At 37.3% G+C, this 21,750-nt stretch overlaps 1 protein-coding gene across 1 annotated transcript; it reads left to right on the top strand.

The window, feature by feature from the left end:
* Positions 1 to 3,443: 3,443 nt before the first annotated feature.
* pcp4a (Purkinje cell protein 4a) lies at positions 3,444 to 19,764 on the top strand. The gene is made up of 3 exons (XM_043229263.1): positions 3,444 to 3,588; positions 16,701 to 16,749; positions 19,530 to 19,764. The coding sequence occupies exons 1-3, from the start codon at positions 3,580 to 3,582 to the stop codon at positions 19,661 to 19,663; spliced, it is 192 nt and encodes a 63-aa protein (XP_043085198.1). The 5' UTR covers positions 3,444 to 3,579; the 3' UTR covers positions 19,664 to 19,764.
* Positions 19,765 to 21,750: the final 1,986 nt, after the last annotated feature.

Genomic DNA, 21,750 nt, shown 5'->3' with positions numbered 1-21,750 from the left:
TAAGTTTTTTTTTAGAGTGTATATACACATTAGAAACTACCTGGTATCATGGCACAAACATACACTTTTTAGCGAGACATGAAATATGTATCAACAAGTACATATCACTACGGTTTGACAAAATCTGTTCAAATCTGTGTAAAAGGAAGTTAAAATGGCCCGGTTGCATCAACAAATGCGTATTTTATATTGGTTTTGCTTTTGTCAGCGCTATCGGTTTAGGGATTAGGGTTGGATTTCGTGAAGAACATATTTGAGGCACGATTAATTATTAGCTTTTAGCGACAATTCTGAATCGCCACAATACATACCTATCAACAGAATTAAAATGTGCCAGTGTTCATGTAAAATGTTGTTAATTCCAGTTTTTAGAAGTATTTAGAACAAATTAAATGTAAAATTTACAAATAAAAACTGTAAAGTGATATTCCCAGAATTCCCTGCGTGACGCTCCACTTTTGAAAGTATTTAGCTTAAATCATCATGTTTTTTAATAGTTTTTGTTATCGTTTATATACATTCGGCCTTTATGTACAATCTCCAGTTGTTTAATGACAATTACAGTAAATTACAGTTTTTGACCGTAAATGTGTTTACAGTTATGAACTGCCATAAGATTGCATATGCACAAGCAATGACAGCGTAACACTGTGCAGAAGATCTGAGAGGGGTTTCCTCTGTACTTACAGGAAGTAGGTTCACTATAATATAAGCAAAGCCGTATCAATGCCAATGAACGTTTCCCCTCCTCCTCCTCCGTTATCTCCTGTGCTCTCTTTAGTGTAGGCAGTTTCTGTGCCAGCAGTGCATTGGAGATGATTCATAGGATTTTGCTAATGGTCATTGATAGTCTATCAGGAATGGCCTTAATTAAGGCTTAACCATTCTCAAAGCCTTGTCAGTATAATGAATAGCTGAAAAGTAATCACGAGAAGTAGACTTTAATTAAGCATTTGCTTGAATATGTACAGTAATGTGCTATTGCTGTCAGGTTTGGCTGGGTGACGATTACGGATCGTCAAATACTCAACATCAAGCAGGAAAATTCTAGAGACTGCAAAACACGGTCGGTTGTTTCTGCGGATCTTACTAAAGTGTTGCAGTGTGGGTCATTATCAAATTCAGAGCTCGGGGGCAGCAGAGACATTATATGACACCAGGCAGCGCCATTAAACAGGGACTGTCTGCGGCACTGTTTACTCAAGAAAGACCAAAAATACAGAGACCCGAGCACGATTCTCTTATGTAAAGAAAAGAGCAGTGACCCTCTGCAGGGCTATGATTTGAATTAAAGAAATAGTTCAGACAAACATTACAGTTTGGTAGAAATTTACACACCCTCAGGTCATCCGAGATGTAGATGAATTTGTTTATTGTTGGAAAGGATTTGGACAGATTTAACATTACATTGCTTGATCACCAACGCGTATGGGTGCCGTCAGAATGAAAGTCCGAACAATCACCAAATCCTTCGTTGAGGTCTTTTGAACGTCAAACACCATTGCTTCCCACCAAAGTACAAGTCCTATCCATAATATTTCTTTGACCAGTGAAAAAGTCGATTTGTCTGATTCCAGAGAGAAACATGCACAGATCAAGCATCGGTTAAAAGTGACAAACACTTCAAAACAGTTACAAACAAACATGCCAGTGGATTTGAATGTGTGAGGTCAACAGGGGATGGACTTTTCACTGAAAGAAGCATTATGGATTTTGAACTTGTATTTCAGTTGGTAGTGATGGCTGGAAGTCAGTAAAATTTTTAATAATGGATTTGTTTTATACAAACACAGCTTTTCACTTCACACTGCATTAATTGACGGGTTGGTGTGGTGTGGATTACTTGTGGATTAGCTTTTCAGACTTTCATTCTGACGGCACCCATTCACTGCAATTGATGAGCTAGTGATTAAATGCTAAATTTAGCCAAATCTGTTCCGAAGATTAAAATGATCATCTACATCTTGGATGGCCTGAGGATGAGTACACTTTCAGCAAATGTTCATTTATGGGAACGCTATTTCTTTAAAGTGCTGGAAATGCAAAATCAAGAAGTTAAAAGGCTTTTCTTTCTATAAATGGTTTTCTTCCATTTATACAGGGATCATCAGAAAATTCATGGTGACAAGTGCCCTGTAAGGCCTGTTTGGCCAAGTGTGAGTCAATAGAGAACACCACAGACTGCCTTTAAATTTCCACTCTCCATTAAAATGTCTCTGTTAAAGCTGGTCTTCCAACTTGCATTAATGGAAGGCGATCGATTGTCATTTAACAAGCCAGCATATAAAAAAAATATAATGGGAATTCAAGGAACAAAGACAGAGATGTCACACAATTCTTGATCTGGCTGTAGTTGCGTCGCTCTAACTGGTTTTATCCTGCACGGCACCAGAGGAATAGCTCGTGTTTAATGGAGCTCATCTGTTGAGAGAGATGATAACATCTGCGATAACCAAACCCGCTGCTCAGCGATTATAAAGACCGTATGTGAATCCGATGCACCAAGCCCCAAAACGATTTGAAATTGTGTTAGTTTGTGGGTGGCAGCATGCAAACAGGAATTCTCCCCAAGCTCACATGCTGCAGCAAAGGAGAAAACTGCACATTTTCCCCCTCCACTGCACAATCAATGTATATGCTAATACGCAAATGATTTATTAAGATATCCCCCTATTAAGGACCATTCTCTTCAACGGGGCTGGCTCTGGGTCTTTTGCTGGTGAGGCTTCTCCCTGCTGCTGTTTTAAAGATTACATTGATCCAAACTTCATTTATGCCAAGAACCGCTGCTGCAGTGAAGCTTTTGCACTGGCATTCATCTGAATCTATGCGAGGCGAGGGCTGCATGCTGACTCTCTAGGAAGGAGGTGTACAAGCACATTTGCGGTCAGGTTGTGGAGGGAGTCTTAAAAGAATCTAATTTCTGCTAATTGTAACGCAAACTGAATACATTTAGTGGGCATAGCTACTTGGTTGTATATGTAAATGTATTGCAAGCATATTTTGAATATTACTATTATTTTATTTATATTATTAGTATTATACTTGTTTTTATTTTTAATTATATTTTTAATTAATATTTTTACTATTATGTAGTAGAAATTCAACATTTTTGCTATCATGCTGGATAATTTTTTTTAATAAATATTTTTTTTAATCCTTTAACCCACAAGCACATACACATGTATAAGGCGTATATAAATAATATGCAATGAGTGTGCGTTAAGTGAACTGAAGTGAAATATTTTGATAGAAATATATACTAAAAGCTTTATTTTGAATGCACTTAGTTGCATCAAAATATGTAATTTATCGTGCTGTACATTTCTATAGGATTCGTAAAGGCTGCAATTGTGCGCTTCGGTGATTATTCAGAAGATTAAAGCGGTGACATCAGAAGCGTTGACACCGGCAGCTTTCCATTGGTTTAGTGCAAACGTGATGACATGAAAGGGAGTTGGAGCTCCAAGTATAAAACTCCAGCAGGCGCACAAACCCACGCAGCGCGCGGACTGAAGGACTGCATCACTGCTGCTCTTCTGCCGAATCCACCCTTCATCATCATACTCATCATCCAGCATGAGTGAGGTGAGCTTTCCTCATATAGCCTACTATAACCCTCGGTGCGCGATGCATCACTCTACTGTAACGAGCTAATGGGGTTTCCCTAGGAGGAAATTCTCTTTCAGTGTTGGGGAGACCATGAAAATTTAGCAATGCCTTCAACTTCTGTTGATTGCAGTCTAATATTTCCCCGTGAGCGCGCGCTTTCTTCACTAAAATCGCAAAAAAAAAACTGAAACGGCATCCATTTATCAAAAACAGCACGCTTTGTAAAGCTTAAAAGAGCGCGACGGGTTGGGAATATTGTTCTGTTGCCTCTGCGCGCGCAGACAGATTGTCGAATCAGCATTATCCACGCTTTGATTAACGATGCAACAAATGACAGCTGTCAGTTAAGAGTCAACACTAACCTGGGATGACCCTGATGCCTACTGATGATAAGCGGCTAGTAAATTTGCTCTTATGATCTTTAAGTCGAATTAGTAATGTGATGATGCTTCAAATGTTTTTGATAATGTATATATATATATATATATATATATATATATATATATATATATATATATATATATATAATATATATATATATATATATATATATCCATTCGTAATACTGTGTCATATGGAGCAACTACAGATAGTTTTTACTAATCGTTTTTACTTTATCGCTTAGGTCTTTCTTCCTGGTCTTTTGGGATTGATCGTTAAATCAGGGCTGATTAAAAATACTTAAATACTAATTAAACCGCATAAACTTGCATTAACTTAAGAACAGCCGTTTAGTGATTCGTTCGGATCTTTTTAATGAACTGGTTTATAGAACAAGTCGAAACGATTCCTTCTAATAACTGAACCTGTCTGAGCTGTTGTGGAGTCAACAACACACCAATTATTTAAACCGAGAACCGACTCGTAATCATCAACTCGATAAACTGAAAGTCATCTGTTCATATTTTCCCCCTGTGATTCATTTGCACCCCCACTAACAACCTAAAGTCATCTGTTGTTAGATTCGACAACGAGAGTTATAGTAAGAATACCGTTTGCTATTGTACTAGACATTAACTGGGCTACATTTTTAGGCTTATACATGTCTACTTGTTTTTAATGAACTGAATAGTGGCTGCAATAAACTAAAATTAGTTTCCCAAAAACAACGTAAGCTTAAGTTGATCGTAGCTCCATTGCTTTCTATGGGTTTTGGGAAACGTAGCCCTGGAACGTTTTAGAACACTGGTGTGAGTCTGGGATCGAGCGATGACGCAAGAACCGCTGATTTGTTTTGGGGGTTCGAAAGAATCGATTCTACAAATGATTCAGTCCTACCATCACTACGCCTCGCACGCGCTCGAAACGCCTGAAGCGCGCGCGCGCGTGCGTCTGCGCCTAGTGCGCGCCGACCCACTGCAGCATCGGTGCATGAGGAACCCCTTACCTCACAGCAGGAAATGTATGAAAATGTTATAGAAATGACTGAACAGGGAAAGCACATGGAATCCAGAAATGCTGGCTAGAGCAGCATAAGCGGAGATCTAGTGGAGTATGCACTCCATACAACAGCGTTGAATAATTTAAGATCTTCTCTTGACCTGTCCCAGCGGTAACCTGCATTCTTCTCACTTAAGAACCAGATCATTTTCACGGCCTTTTACCTTTATTTACGTAATCATGTTCAATGTCTGTTTGATGTCTGATTTTAATTCATCTGTAAAAAGTGATTCAAGACTGGTGTTGTCATCTATCTGCCTATCTATCTATACAATACCTATCTATCTATCTATCTATCCAAAAACAGACAGAGAAAAGAGAAACAGATAGATTAAAATAAAAATGTGCACTTATAAACGTTCTCACTTTGAATCTCCAAATAAAAATGAAAATGTTTTACTAATACAGTACAATTCAACAATTACTTTTAACAATTATCATTTACGCAAGGAGAAAAGACAAAAGCACTTAGCTACTACATGACGGCAAAGAACAGATCCTGTATTATTTATTTGTTTAATTAATCTATTATTTAATTCAATCATGAAAAATATAAAAGTGTTTCTTTACTACGCACATCGAACCACTTTGAATTGTTTATGATTATATTTGTTTTAAGTGAAAACTAGAATTTTATCGGTATGAATCATATCTGAACCGCCTTTATAATACATCGACTCATTTTGAGGTTTGGTAGCCCAAGTATCAAGTCGGAAACAGCCTTTAAATAACACAAGAATGAGTAAATTAAAAAAAGACAGTAAAACAAAACAGCTGTCCTGTTTGCAAGAGTCTGTCTGAATGAGAGGGAGCGTTAGGATTTGGAGTGTAATCTCTTATGCCTGAAATGGGCTCTGTGACACATTTACCTGATTAGATATCCGAGTCATTGTTTAAACAGGGATTTAATAAATATGCAGTGAAAATACACGGCACAGATTGATGAGATCAGACAAAGAGATCAGGATTAGGCACAATCGGCGATGACCTCCACTGATGCTAGTATGGATCGATTGGTCTTTCCGACATGAGAGTGGAGAAATCGCTCTTTCTCTTCCCCTACCCATTATTCCCAGATAAGCTGCAGTGTATTGGTTAACAAATCTGTACATAAAGCTACAGAATGAGTATGGTACTAAATCCAAAAGGTCCAGATTTGGAGGGCAGACCAGAGATTGAACTGCTGTCCACACTGAGATATTAAGAGGATTTGTAGATGACTTTTGTTGCTCTGTAGGGTTATGTAACACGGGGTGGATTTGGATCTGAACCATGATAGGGGTCCGGTAGCCTATAAAGGCTATCTTCAAGCACTCATGCTTGCGGATCAGAAGTCATAATTGCAAGTCTGCTCAGGTGGTTTTAGTCAAACTAAATTGTATAAGTAGTTTCAAATGTAAACGTCAAACTGCCACTGAGAATCATGGGAAATGTAGTTTTTACTTAAAGTAAAAATATTAACTTGAAGAGTTCTCCACCTCAAAATGAAAATTTTGACATGAATCATGTTGTTCCTACCCAGCAAAAGCTTCGTTTGTCTTTCGGGTTACAATTTAAGACAATTTTGATGAAAACCAGGAGGCTTATGACTGTCTCATTGACTGCCATGTAATGAACACTGTCAAGATTCAGATCATCAGAATAGTCTGGTTTTCGACTTTATACAATAATTTGTCTCTTTTTACTTCTTTTTTCTTGATGATCCTTCTTGGTTTAAGAATTTTGAAGAGTGTTAAAGAATATATATCAAAAACCTTTTCTTTATCTTTTGTGATACTGTGTAAAATGCAGCCATGTTGCTAATATCTATGACTGTCTCTCATGGCTGTTATGAAAGGTGTTTTGATATTGTTGAGTATATATAGAGTGTATGTAGAGTGGCTGCAGGGCTCGAAATAACATTGGAAGACATTTCGCAGAATGAGGGTTGCCGTATGCAAAATAACGCAAAATTACTCGGTTATCCTTGCGAACCTAAACAATATGCTTGATCTGTTCGGAGCTACATCTGAACTGAGCAGTTCCATGTGCTGTGGTGAACGCAGCTATGAACTTGACGGAGATCAAAAGCAACTAATGGCCCTCGAGGTGCAAACACTGGATGTAATCAGGCCTGACAATTGATTTTTATACATTACGGCCCAGCGCTTCTGCATCTTCCACACGGATAAAGAGGAAAAGCGCGCTCGGCTGTGCGCATGGGGGAACCAGGCTGCACACGCATAAACAACGACCCCCCAAAAGCGCTGCACGCGGCGGTCCGGGGCACACGTTTCTGTTCCTCCTGCTCGTTTATGTCTTCATCTTCCTCTCGCTGCATTAAACATCTGACGGCGCGGCGCTAGATCTCAGATCCCGCATTGCACGGGAGCAGATTTACTGTTTATTTCCTCGGTCAGTTGCCCCGAGCAGACTCCAGAGCAAACTCTCCTGCAACTCAGCACTGCACTTGTTTCCCTGATGTATCAGCAGTGTGTACACAGTATTGAACCGCCTGTCAGAACCCGGAGCCATTATCGGCAGGAAGGGATTTGTGCCGCTCGCTCTTCAGAAGAGGCTTGGGGTCTGAAGGGTTATTGATTCATGGAAAGCAGCTATGTTGAAATACTGCCATAAGAAAGGATGGTTGGCAGACTCTCGGTGTCCGTCTCACCTTTTTGAACCCCCAATCTGCAGATTAAAGGCGTTTGTAAGTGAATTACACCCACCCTTGGAGGACAGTGATGGACAAATTTGAGCATACAGCGATTCTGAGACAGACGCTCACGTCTAGTTTGCTGACACCAGAAGACAAGGCCAGTTCTTCAGCCAAACGCCTACAAAAGTCAGAGGGGGCGTAACATTGACCAGTTCGCAATGCCTTATGCCTCCAAATGATGAAGCAAATGACATTTAAAAATAGAATTTAAACGTTCTTAAAGAAATACTGAGAAGCAAAACTGCACATTGTAGGATTTCTGTTATACACCGTGTTTATTGAGGGGTTTAACAGCTCATATGTTACGATAGGAAAATGTATATCAGCGCTATTATAGACAGCTAAAACTAAAACTGTATTAAAAGCATTGAAAAATGCTAATTTTAGGAGAAAAATTATTAACAAAAACAAGCATTTTTTTCTCAGACGTGATGCATGGATTACAAAGTTTTGATCATGACACATTTTTTCGGAAAATATGTTTTTTAATGTCAGTCTTTCTTACCCCGATTTTCTTCCCCCGTCTTGTTTCATGCTTAAAAGAGCATTTGATTTGTTGCGAAAGCAAAAAAGCAGCCATTTCAAAATAAATATATAAATAACTGCATGATGTGCACCTGGCTTTAGGGCCCGTTATACGATAGGCTGTATAAATATCTCCCAACATGTCAAATTGTAAAGCGTCGGATGTGATCCGTTCCACTTTAAAACTCATGAAATGCTCCCTCAATCTCTGCGCCTGCTTCATAATGTCTGATGCATCACCTGCATCCGCTGTGTGATGAATTACGTCCACTGTAATGTGTCTGCTGTTTATCACAGTCATGTTTGTGATTCACCATCTCCTCAAACCATAATCATTCTGACAACACACACAGATTCCGCCCGGATCCTCCGTAATCCTTCTAAACTGCCAGAGAGAGTCGGACCGCAGCTCTCTGCCCAGCCTCACCGCTCGAGCAGTAATCCCTGCAGTCGCTCTGAAAGGGAAATGTCACTGAACAGGATAGAAAGAGGGATGAATGAATGAAAGAAGGCATATTAGGGCAAGAGGAGGATTAGACGTGGATAGAGAGAAAAAATAGACCACTAAAGAGTCCATGAAGAAGATTTTCCTGTACATTTCTAGTTTGGCTCAAGTTTAAAGCTGCACTCTGGTTTCTGTGTAGTGTTTACTGCTCCCTTAACAAATATCAGTAGTGTATAAATATGGTAGTATACTTGTAAGTGCACTCTTTCAATACTCCTTGGGATTGATTTGGCCCATGTTCTAGTACATAAAATTATACTTTAAGTATAACAGTAGTGAAATTTGACTACACAACTAGTTTTCACCAGTTTTAGCTTGTACTGCAACTATACTAACAGTGAACATAGTGTACTAATTAAATACTAATTTGCAAACAATTTTTGTACACTCTGAAGTATAGTCTCAGTAAACTACTAGACTAAAACTAATACGTTTTCTTTACGTGAACTTTACATCATATTTTAAGTATACCACTATGTCCCCATTTAGGTATTAATTTGGGTATATTTTGTTATCTGAATATCTGAACACAAAACATCAAAATAAAGAACAGGGTATCTGCTTGTTTTTTTGATAATCCATGGTCAATATTATCTCTTCATCGGTCATCATTTTATTCCGTAACAATACGCAGTTTTGATGCTGTTTTATGTCTAATGATCACGTGCGGAAGCATCTTTTTTAGGTTTCTTCTTCACTTGTGCGTTGTTTTGAAATATTAGCACAGATGACGTGTACTAGCGCCCTCTACCTCATAAGAATGAAGAAAAGAGCATATATAGTTCGATATATATTTACACTTTTTCTAAGTAGAAGTCAAGCATGCCATTTTAAGTATGACAAGTATGCAAGTAAAATGTGTCATGTGTTGTATCTATATTTTAAGACCTGCTGAGGAGATTTTATGATGTCTTTATATGGAAAATCGTGGCATTCATAAGGGTCTCCTAACTTTTTCACGTGACTGTATATGTATATATATATATATATATATATATATATATATATATATATATATATATATATATATATAGAGGCACATAGTGACTGTTGGGTAAAATTCCTGTGGTGAAGTGTGATATTAATAGAGACTTTGGATTGGTGCTGTACGTTTTGAAATCTCTCATAAGATGGCGGATGGGGTGAACGGGTTTTGCTTTATTTTTCTGACTAGTTCTGCAGGGTGGTAGAGTCTTCCCGCCACAGAAGTGTGCTGTGTGAAGGGTGGGGGCACGTGTCGGGGCAGAAGGAAATACCCCTGCAGTGGTGTCCTCCTCTTATGCGGGGAAGGGAGGCGCGTGGTGGGAGGTGCCTGAAGGCAGGCTGCTGCCACCGCTAATGTCTCTAAATATTTGATGAGGAGTCCATGCAGTCGCCGTCATTAGTCTTGCTTGGATTATCTCAGCAGGAAAAATAGATTCCATTATCGCAAAATTCACGGACAGGATAGTGGAAAAGGAAGTAAGCCTATGAAACAGGATGTACACGTAACAAGCCGGCCGATAAAAGCAGCTGCCAGTCATATGTGCTCGTTTCCTCAAGTGTGATTAGCTATTTACCTGCTTTTCTCTGTTTTCCCAGCGTTTTTCGCCTGATTTCGTGCTCTCGTTCTGTTTTCCCCATCGTAATGTTTATTCATTAGGCTTGTTGAACAATAAAACAGAGCCACAGCTTTGTGGAACAGCGTGTCGCCTCTGTGCTAGCGCGATTCCTGAAGATAATATTGTAAATCACACAAACTCTTCTGCATTGAGCAGCATATTATTTTAGTTGAGTCGTAAACGGAGCTCGGTGGACACCGGAGTGAAACGCCCTGATATACGAGTTCACATCAATATGCAAATGTGCTCTGGCACAAGAATAACTGACCTTTCAGAAAATTAGTCAGTCATGAATTGGCATAAAAACTGATATATGGTCATATAGTATAACAGATAGAAATGCATAGTAAAACGTTCATCTGGGGAGAGCGAAAAAACATAAAGTGAAAGATTCATTGCTTTACACCCACCAAGAAAATCACCCTAGCAACAGCCTAGAAAAATACCCAACAACCGCTTAAAAAAGCTTGGTAAACTATATATTAATGTGCTAAAATACACTCACAACACCTTAGAAACCAAATCTGCTAAAAGGCATTGAATATGTTTCTTGACAAAATATAAAGCTAAATAAAAAAGTACTATAATTATAATCCTAGGATATTATGGGAATCAAATAAATTCATACTGTGCTTCTCTCCGTATTATCAGGCAAATAATTGAAATAAAAAATAGATCTAAATCTATTATTATATACACTATAGTCAAATAATTATCCAAATTATTAATTTACCGTACTTTAATTATTAATTTAATAATTACACACACACACCAATATTCATTAAATGTAATATACATTTTTAATCTTTTTTAGCAAGTAACATATGCTAAATTAAAGATGAACTTCTTTTACATTGAATATGTTTACAAGTAGATTTATAATATATCATTTGAACAGAAACTTGCATAGCACATATGAATATACTATTATATAATATACTATTATATAATATTGTTATATAATATATAACAACAATTCTTTATTGTTTTCTTTATAATGTTTAGCAGGGGGCCGATAAAATGATAAATTACAGGATGCAAGATTGTAATTTAATACATAATACAGTAGTTTTTTGTTGCAAATTTTCTTGTTGTTCATTGCTTAAGTAGTTAATGATGCAATTAATGCTGCATGCCTTGTTTTTTCCTCTTCAACTACATTTGGTTATGAATACTGTTAAATACAAGAAGCTCCTGGGCCAAAAATCCTTATTTAACCATTAGCAATTATTGGCAAGCCGTCTTCCATACACATTTATTAAAGGTTTTTTGACTGCAGTTAACATGAACGCTATGGAAAACAAGAAGTTTCAGTGCCAAAAATAAGTCGCGCTTCGTTCCAGCAGCGAGATCTGCTCGGAGATAATCATTTATGGAATCATCAGCATGTGGTTTCACACATTCATCAGTTCAGTATTTACGTCCTGCAGTGTTTTCTGGTGGCGAGGCGCTCAAATAAAAGCCACCATATGAGTTCCCATCCTCCAGCCTGTTTCCTACATTCAGTCGAGCATCTGTTAGCCTTCAAATATGACGCATCGGATCCCAGTTTTTCCTCCCTCTTTAGCCGTCTGTGTCCTAGTTGTGTGCGTTTCTCCCTTAAATTCTTAATAGATGTTGAGAACAGCATGGAAGCCTTTCCAAGTTCTCAAGCTGCCAAATGAATCTAAAATAGCTCTCCAAATGGCTTCGAATGAAAAAGACGGAATACAGTATTTATTTATTTTTTTGCAAATTCCTCAGTTGATTAACACAACAAGAATTTGGGAGAGGTGTAAAAAAACCCCTTTTTTAGCTTTTTTTGAGTGCGGATCGTTCGCATTTTCATTCGCATTTTTATAGACACCAACGATCTGCACTCGCCGGTTGAGAAGAACAAGCTTTTTGGAAACCAGAAGTGTGTCCATAAATCACTTTTGAGGAGGGGGCCGTCAGCGTTCGGTTCGGCGATCATCTGTGAATGGGGTTTAAAATGCATTTCTATTAATTAGCGAATCCAGCCGTCAGAGTGAGTGGAAATAAACGGAGTTCTTCATTAGCGTCGCGGCAGTGCGCGCTCAAAGTTGCTGCTGCGGCGTCGAGTGGCAGTGCGCAAGCGCTGGTGTGCTGAGCTCGGGGCATCTCTGTGGCATCAGGTTCAATTCACTGCAGACACCTGAGTCATGCTTGACATCCACCACTGACATTAAAAGCCAAGTAAAAGGGTTTCATTCCTATTTTTACATGCCGTGATTCTCATCCGCCGGAGCCCTTTGGATCCGAGCGTGTTTGTCCACTGAGAAGCAGCAAGCATCCTGTTCTCTTAAAATTTTAATTGCCCCGTGATGTACGCATGGGTTTCATTGCCAAACCCTTGCTTCACTGCGGCTAATGAAGTTTATGATTGCAATCATCGTTTCATCATTGTTCATAATGAACACACAATATGGGGGAGGCATATGGCGGTAGAGAGAAAGAAAGAATGAGGAGGGTGAAAACGCTTCTCTCTGCTCGCCCCTTCCAAATGGAGCCGGTGTTTATGCATTAACTAATTATTTCCTGCAGTCATTCTCTCATTAATGTGATTTTGTGTCACTGCTTTTCTTTCGGATAAGTAAGATTGTCGTTTGCGTTGTTGGACTGCAGAGGTGAGACCGGCGGTGGCAGCTAACAGGAAATGTTCTCAGGTTGCGAACACTAATGTTCCACTAATGTTAATAGAATTATTTAAAGTTATGTGGTTATGAACGTTATTTTTACATTGTACATCCAACTTTTTCGTTCGTCCAAAAACATTTTTTACATTTTTTAAAAATAACATTCCCACAAGGTTTTAGAATGCTACTGAATGTTGACGTTAGGATACCACGAAAACATTTTTGAAACATTAAAATGGTAACATTCCCATAATGTTTGCAAAATGATAAAATTGAATGTTCTTTAGTCATAACCAGGGGAAAAAAATTGAGCATTCGGAGAACAGTTAGGATTGTGTAATAACTTAAAAAGAGCAAAATATGCTACAACTGTTGCATTTTAGCTGATTTGAAATATGATACTGAATATGATACCAGTGTTGTTACAATAAAACTACTAAATATAATTTTCTGCAATGGAAATCAAGCTAAAATTATATATATCAAACTGGTAACTCACTCAAATAAATAATTTGAAAGGGATAGTTCACCCAAAAATTTTAATTACTAACCCTCGTGAGGGAGAAAAATTGTCATTATTTGTAAAAGAATTCTTGTCCTTTTGTAAAATTACAGTAGAACCACTGATGTCACATGAACTATTTTAACAATGTCCATACTATTTTTCAAGGTCTTGGAGCATTTCAGTTGTGTTGCTGTCTATCTATCTTTTTTTTATGTTTCAAAGATGAACTGAAGTCTTAGAGGTTTGAAATGACATGACAATGACATGAATTCGTGATGAATTTTCATTTTTGGGTGAACTACCCTTTTTGATGCAAGTACTAAAATGACTGAAATTTTAGTTAAAAACAAATATGGATGCATTGGATCCCTATATACAAAAATGTAAGAAAAAAACTAATAAAAACACAATTTACATAAAATAACTAAAACTGAAATTACTATAAAAACTATAAATAAAAGACTAATTGACATCATTAATAAATATTAAAATGCTAAAATAACAATGATTAAAGCATAGTTTTGAGTCGCAGATTTCTGTAAAGTAATAGATAATAGATAGTTGGGCGCCAGGTGAACTGATTTGCCTTAAAGTGTCTGTTCTCAGATGTCCATCTGATTAGCTAAATAAATTGAATATAATCTCTCTCTTGCCCTTATTTGACCACACTCAGACTCGCATCTTCACATGCCACACCGCTGACTGACACTTCACTCCAATTAATGCGTTTGTTTGTGCCTCCCCGGAGCCCAATGTAATAATCCAAGTTTAATGGCATTAGCTCGGAGTCTGTGTGGTTTGAGACTGTCAGGATGGAGGGATGTAGCCCTGCTGATATTGATTCTGCCAGAAAATGTCTCCCTCTGCTCCTCACTCCAGAGTTTCCTCACACAAACAGGATTAGAAACAGGAGAGCGTTCCTCTGCAGTGAGATTTCCCTCATTTCACCCCTTTCCAGCAGAAACTGAAGCGGGGCGGGGGTCTCACTGCGGGTTTGTACCTACAGCACGGTTAGAAATGTGCTTGAAAATGAGAAGTGCTGGAGCAGAATAAACTACCCTGACACACATTAATTCATCCTAACCTTTACACCACGATAAATTATTTTTATTTTTACCAGCCACGACCTACGAGTCACAGGACACTTTGTCATCAGCTTTTTTAGATCTGTGGTGTTAAACTGGACGGCCCCGCCCACAGTAAAATCTGATTGGTCCAAAATTCTGCTAGTTAAACATTACAATGTACTTATTGGCTGTGAGTTCATTACTTTGTGCAATGATTTGTTCAGACGGTTTCCCCTGCTGGAAAATACACTACACCATGCTGAAATTAAATCCAAAACCCTGCCTTTTCTTTACAAATATTTTAATTATTTGTTACATTTCTGAGTAAAAAAAGTTTCATAGTATTTTCCCCAGGGTAGTATTTTTGAGTAAAACTAAATCTGATAATCTTTTTTTTTAAACACTGCATTCAAAAACAGATTATTCAGATTATTTTTCTTCTATTATAACTCTATAATGTAGAATATGAAAAAGGGATATTCTGAAATTAGCTGAAGATTATATATAGAGGGTTATTAAACTATGCATATATATATATATATATATATATATATATATATATATATATATATATTAAATATATTATATATAGTGTATTTTATAGTCACAGTGGTTTAAGAGAAGGTGCGCTAGACGAGAATATAACATAAATAGTCTTTTAATCTTAAACCACACATATATAAAACGAAGACGATCTGACCAACTGAACTAAAACAGACTGGACTTAAATACACAAAGCAAATTACTAAATTAACAAGTCACAGCTGAACACAATAAGACAATTAACTGAAACTAGGGCACACAGAGCACATGGGACAAGAAATCAAAACAAAGAGTCCAAAGATGTGACATATATATATATATATATATATATATATATATATATATATATAATATATATATATATATTATATATATATATATATATATTTTATATAATATATATATATTATTTAAACATATATATTTAAATATATGTAAAAATAGGGATATTAATGCACAAATAAATCTTAAAATAAAATCATATTTTTGCATCAGATTATTCTGAATGCCTGCATTGTTTTTTATTTGTATTATTATTATTATTATTTTTTTACTTTCCAAAATTTCATTTTGAATCAATGTTCAACTGACTCGAGCTGAATCTTCTGTAGAGCTTTATATTTGTTTCATACAGTTACTGAACTAAACTGAACAAACATTAAATAGACAAACATTGTCTGCTTTACGGCAGAATTTTGTCCGAAATTTGCCTGAAGTTTTAACATGTATTCTCTTATTTTCCTGTTTAATATTGTGCAGCTGACTTGAACCGGCTTGACTTGACTGATTAAGAACGTGCTCACATTTCAGCATCTATTTAATTTCTCAAGCTTTAATCGTGCAAAGTAGCGCGAGCGCATATGCGTTCAACTCTACGCTGTATGACATTTCAAATGACTGTAATTTATGCAGCAGCGCCCTTCACCATCCTCACAACAGCCACGAAACTATACTCTACCCCAAAAGCAAGATGACTTGGTTGCATCCGCTTCTTAATGCAAAGCAATAACCAAGCATTTTGTATTTGGGCAACGTGAAGCGTTCACAGATTTTCCCCTGCCAAACATTCTTATGCAAATTCCACATGTTTATCAGAGCCTGTAAGACAAAGATAGAACTGAACGCAAGAGGATTGATTGAGGTAGAAGGAGACAGAGGAAAAGAGAGAGAGACTAATATGATTAAATTGTGCCAGTGTGAGTGTGTATGTGTGTGTGTGTGTGTGTGGAATAATCCTTCTGCATATAATGACACGCTTTCCACTGTAACCAGATCCATACAGAATGCCATCAGCAGAAAATGAGCACACACACACACACACACACACACGCGTGCCGAGGAAGATTGCTTTAGCGTCAGAGCATCAAAGCTCTTCTGAAGTGTTTGAAATTCATTGTACACACTGAGTTATTAATTCAGGATATGAAGCACTAAATTGTGATCAGCTAATGAGACAGAAAACTGACATCTTCAATGCCCGTCTCATCATTCATCGGCTATATGGGATTTCTTCTGAATATATCTACAGACATTAATCTCTGTTCTTTTTTTTTTTGGTTTGTTTACAGAGACAAGAATCCGGATCAGCTGGAAACATCAAACCCTCAGGTGGACAAGGTATAATTCACTACTCCATAGTGGAACTCGGCATCTTATTATCTGGATATGGTCACGGTGGAGTCTTTTGCAAGTTCTTTTACTTCTCCTTCTCCCTTACACAGTGTAAACAATATTTGCAGAAAATGTCGAATGATTTTATGTTTGAAGGTAAGTGAAGATAATAATAAGGTGTGGAATTGAACGAATCACATGAAAGAAAATTGTGAAAATTTAAAAAAGGACTTTTTTAATGCATTAACTAACATTAACTTAAGGGTAGTTCACCCAGAAATGAAAATTAGCCCAGGTCCGGATGCATTGTATAGTTCTGCAATGTGTTTTTTTTATGTTGCTAGGCAACCACCAAAGCAGCTGTCCTGTCAGTCTAATAAAAGGATTATAGCGTGAGCGAGCCAAAATCTTTGTTTTGTGTTTGCTGTTAAACTTTAATATTAACAAAAACCTTTAGAAATACAGCTCGAGGTGAAACCCACAAGTTTCTCATGCATTATTGCAGTCTTTGGACTTTCTAAGCAACGGTGAACTGTACTCCCAGACAAACACAGTTGAAGTTATATTAAAACATGTCCTGCCGCTTCTGTTCATTTTTAACGGCAGTGAGTAGTGGTCGAGATTTTGAAGCAAAATAAAGTGCATCCATCCATTGCAAAATTACTCCACGAGGCTAATAAAGGACTTCTGAAGAGATGCGTTTATGTCACAGGCTGCTAAAAAAGATGGATGAAGCAAAGTAAAGGGCACAGACGTATTGAGCTGATTTGAGAGCAGAGTCTGCGCAGTAGCGAACTCAAGACCACAGTCTATAGAGTCTAGGACGCAGAGTAGATCGCAAACACACATCCCTTTTTAAACTAGCCTGTTCTGCTCCAATTTTTATCTGCAGATTGCGTATAAGAGGCTTGTGCTAAAAAACCCCAAAAAGTCAGTTTGTGCCTTAGAAGCTTTCGGTCTCAGCTGCCAATCATGGCGTCACACTCCCGTTTTTATGGCATCACTTTAACTAAAACCAAACAAAATATTTGAAATGAAATTTTATTTTGTTAGTCTCACACCCCATTAGATTACATGGAAAGGGCAGGGTTTATGACCTATACTGGGACCAGCCGCTTGGAGCGATCGAAACGTGATGGCTTCACTTTTGAGGACTAGTGTGCCACGCTAGGTTTGTATAAGAGAAATATCCTTATTTAAAACTTTATAAACTACAATCTCTTGCTTCTTGTGCATTCACAAGAGTTGGATTCCAGCGGATGGCGTAAAGGATGGCGTAGGTGTGTCGGGGAGAATATGCTTGTCTTGGGAAAAGTCTTACAGCAAAACTTGTATTATATTGAAAACCTTAGACACTTTTCATTACAAATCGTCATTTTGTACATCTAATGACCCGTGTTTTGTTGTGCTCTCTCTTTGTCACTTCTCACTTATGTCATCCGCTGGAACGGACGCTGGTACGACACTTAGTAGAAGCTCGAGATTACAGTTTTAAATATGGATATTTTTCTTACACAGACTCTTCGCTTCCGCTTCAGAAGGCCATTATCAAGTCGTTTGGAGTACCTTTTATGATGGATGATGCACTTTATTTTGCTTTAAAATCTCAACCGCTATTCGCTGCCATTATAAAGCTTAAAAAAGAGCCAGGATATTTTTTTTTATATAACTTTGATTGCATTCGCCAATCAAGTCAAATACACCTAGGATAGCTCGAGGCTGAACGCAGGGCAATTTTCATTTTTGAGAACTACCTCTTTACAAGCGATTTGGCATTTACTTAAGAGCAATTTGACATTTGATGTTAACATGAGAGCAGTTTGACATTTGAGACATTTGTTTAAGTATTAAATAATATATGTTAACATTAGTTAATAAATACAACTGTTCATTGTTGGGTCATGCTGAGTCAGGACTATTAAACAATATTAACATATAAAGCTTTTAATTTGAATAAAGCATTAGTAAATGTAGAAATAACTAAGTACAATAAAGGTATTTTTGGTAACACTTAAAGCCTTTATGTATAATGAAGTGGTTAATGCATTAATTATGGCTTGTAATGCACCTTATAACACTTTGTGCAATCTCATGAATAATTGCAACCATAATTAATACATTGCGTAACAATGTGCATTTTAAATTTTTATTATCATCTATGACAACAAAATATAATGCATATTATGAATAATTATAATGCATTATGCTCTTTAACCCTTTTTTAATCATTATACATAAAGGCTTTAAGTAAAGTGTTACCATTTTTAATCTTTAATTTTAATTTTACATTACTTTTATGCCTAAAAAAAGGTAAAAGATCACAACACATTTTCGTGAGGTCAAAACTTTAAAAGTAATTTGCTAAAAATGCAAATATATGAGGAAATACACTCAAGAACATGTATCTGATTAATAATAATATTTGATTCTTGTCGATTTTGTTCCAAAAAGTTGTTTTTGTAGCAATGCCACAAAAGAACAATTTTGAATTTATCATTAAACGTCAACATTTTAATAATCTTAAGGAACCGTAAAGGACCTTTGTGCAGTTGAATATGTTCAAGGACGTTACAGGTTCTTCATGAAATGACTGTTGCCACTAAAGAAATCTTTATTTTTAAGAGTGCGCATTTTTTCATTGTCGTACAGCAACTGCAGAGCACAGTGGTCTAGTGTAAAGGTCAAACCTGATCAACCATAAAAAGTAGAGTCAAGCCTGACCGCAGAACTGCAACAGAGCCGCAGAGCGTAATATCGATCCAATACACAATGTGTCGTTCCCACAGACCCCTCCAAGAAGGACGTCCCAGCCGAGGACTTTGACATCGACATGGGCGCCCCCGAGACGGAGAAGGCGGCCGTCGCCATCCAATCACAGTTCAGAAAGTTCCAGAAGAAAAAGCAGACGGTGAAATCATAATCGTGCCCATGCAGGGCGTCCCTGGCCCGCTCGGGCGCCAATGGCACCATTAGGGCAGGGAGTTGCATGTCAGATAAACTGCACTGTTCTCGGGTGGGGGTCAGGGGTCGATCGGGGTGAGGGTGGGGGCAGATGAAAGGTGAACGGGCAATTTGCCTCTTGCCATCATCTGTCAGGAATAAAATGTGATATTCTGGTTCCCACTAGTATATAGATTTTTTTCAATACAGTACTTTGCTTTTGAAATACTTTTGTTATTTTTTGATAAATATGAACAGATCCATCATTAATGTCAAGGTGTTCGGAAACATCCACCTTAAAGTGTTAACCAATTGTGTGACAGTATTATTGGTTTAAGACAAGAAACAAGGGGTATTTATTGCCGAATGATCAAGAATGTTGCTCAAAGAAATATCCTAAATGACATTTGAGACTATAAAGATCATTATGATTCACACTTATTTAATCTTTCACTTACATTTTTTTTGTCTGTAGAGATGAATTGATATTGTGTTTGTGGTTTATCATTATTTATCATTACCCGAGTCAATGTCTTTGTCAGAAATCAGTGTATTATAATATTCCTGACACCAAACTGTTGGAAATAATTGTACGTGAACTCAATAAATATTGGGATGACCTCAATGATCGATGGGTTATTTCGCCATGTTTTTTAATACCGTTTGTTTACATTTCAACTCTGGCCGTGTCCAAAAACCTAGAAATATCAAAAAGGTTGTGCAATATTTGCGTAACATCGTAATTCACCTGTTTTTCGAAGACAGTATAAACTATTAGCCCAAATTCTTGTACGTATAACTGGTTCTATAAAAAACAAAACAAGAAAAGACACAAAGAAAGTATTTCATTAACTATTCTGTCACATGCATTTTTTCCTGTCACATGCATTTTTAATGCTTCACGATCGGTAGAATTAGATGTGCATCATATGTACATGAAAACTGTGCATCATACGCGCGGCAACTAATTTCTTATGTGCAAGAAATATTCAAAATGTACTGATATTTGAAATGTACCCCAAACAAACACAAAACCGGTATTGCAGCAGCAGCTTATGCTGTTGTAATGAAAAGCACGATTCCAGTCTGTTCTAAGATCACTGATTCTGAGTCTATATCTTGTAGAGTTTCATCTGTGCAAATTTTGTGTAAATAGGGTTGGCTATTAATGCAAAAAAAAGTAATAAATTAATTAATAGTCATTGTTAATTAATTAATAATCGGGGAATTCAGGAAATTACAAATTCCATTCTATGTGTCCAGTGACTTGGCTATCTCTTTAAAATTCACTGAACAGAAGCCAATCTAAAACTAGTTTCCTCAGGCGGCACCTTCACTCAAAATGCTATCCGTTAAGGCATCGATTGGGTGGTGAGACTGCTGGTTTTGTTTCGGACACGGCTGTAGTGATGAATTCATTCTGGATCCCCGTCTTGGCTTATTGATCTGTGAAAGTGATTCAATTAATTACTTTAATGAATTAACACTCATTTTAAAAAAAAAGATAGAGAATGAGTAGACAAGTGCATTTCATCAACAACTTCCTGACTACTGGAACCTTATAAAACTTTGTGGCGTCATTCCGGTATGTGCGGCAAACACTGAGCTCTGTGAGTCATGTATAGGAGTTTTCAAAGAGATTCAGAGAAAATCCCCCTCATGGGTCTAATTACGGTAGTTTTTCTGTTCAGAACCACATGCTGAGGTCTGACAGGTTCATTAGGTTTTAGCTGGGAGGGGGTGTTACACTCTGATGTACGCTGCAAAGGAAAGAAAACAGAGGGATTCGCGTTGATCCAAAAGCTATTGCTCACACAGGAAAAACATTGAGATGAAACGTGTATTAATCTGTATTGAACACAACCAAACTGTGAAATACACACTGATAATAATGTGAGCAGTCAAACAAGCCTGTGCGCGCACGTTTTTCACGTTCAAAAATTATGTTCTTACCACCACCATATTATTTGGAAGTAAATATCAGCCTTGGTTTTCAAGCGGCATGCGAATATTACAATCTAAACAGTCAAAGTGCATAGTATAGAAATATTAGGCTATGTGCCATGA

Source organism: Puntigrus tetrazona, unplaced genomic scaffold, assembly GCF_018831695.1.
Source record: "Puntigrus tetrazona isolate hp1 unplaced genomic scaffold, ASM1883169v1 S000000002, whole genome shotgun sequence".
In the NCBI taxonomy this organism is placed as follows: Eukaryota; Metazoa; Chordata; class Actinopteri; order Cypriniformes; family Cyprinidae; genus Puntigrus; species Puntigrus tetrazona.
Note: the sequence above shows the minus strand (reverse complement) of the source record. Positions and strands in the feature narration are given on the sequence as shown.

What these genes read in the sequence shown, in the direction of transcription:
- pcp4a (XM_043229263.1), top strand. An exon ending in CAAACCCTCAGGTGGACAAG is followed by an intron (nt 16,750 to 19,529) that starts GTATAATTCACT and finishes TCGTTCCCACAG; the next exon opens with ACCCCTCCAAGAAGGACGTC.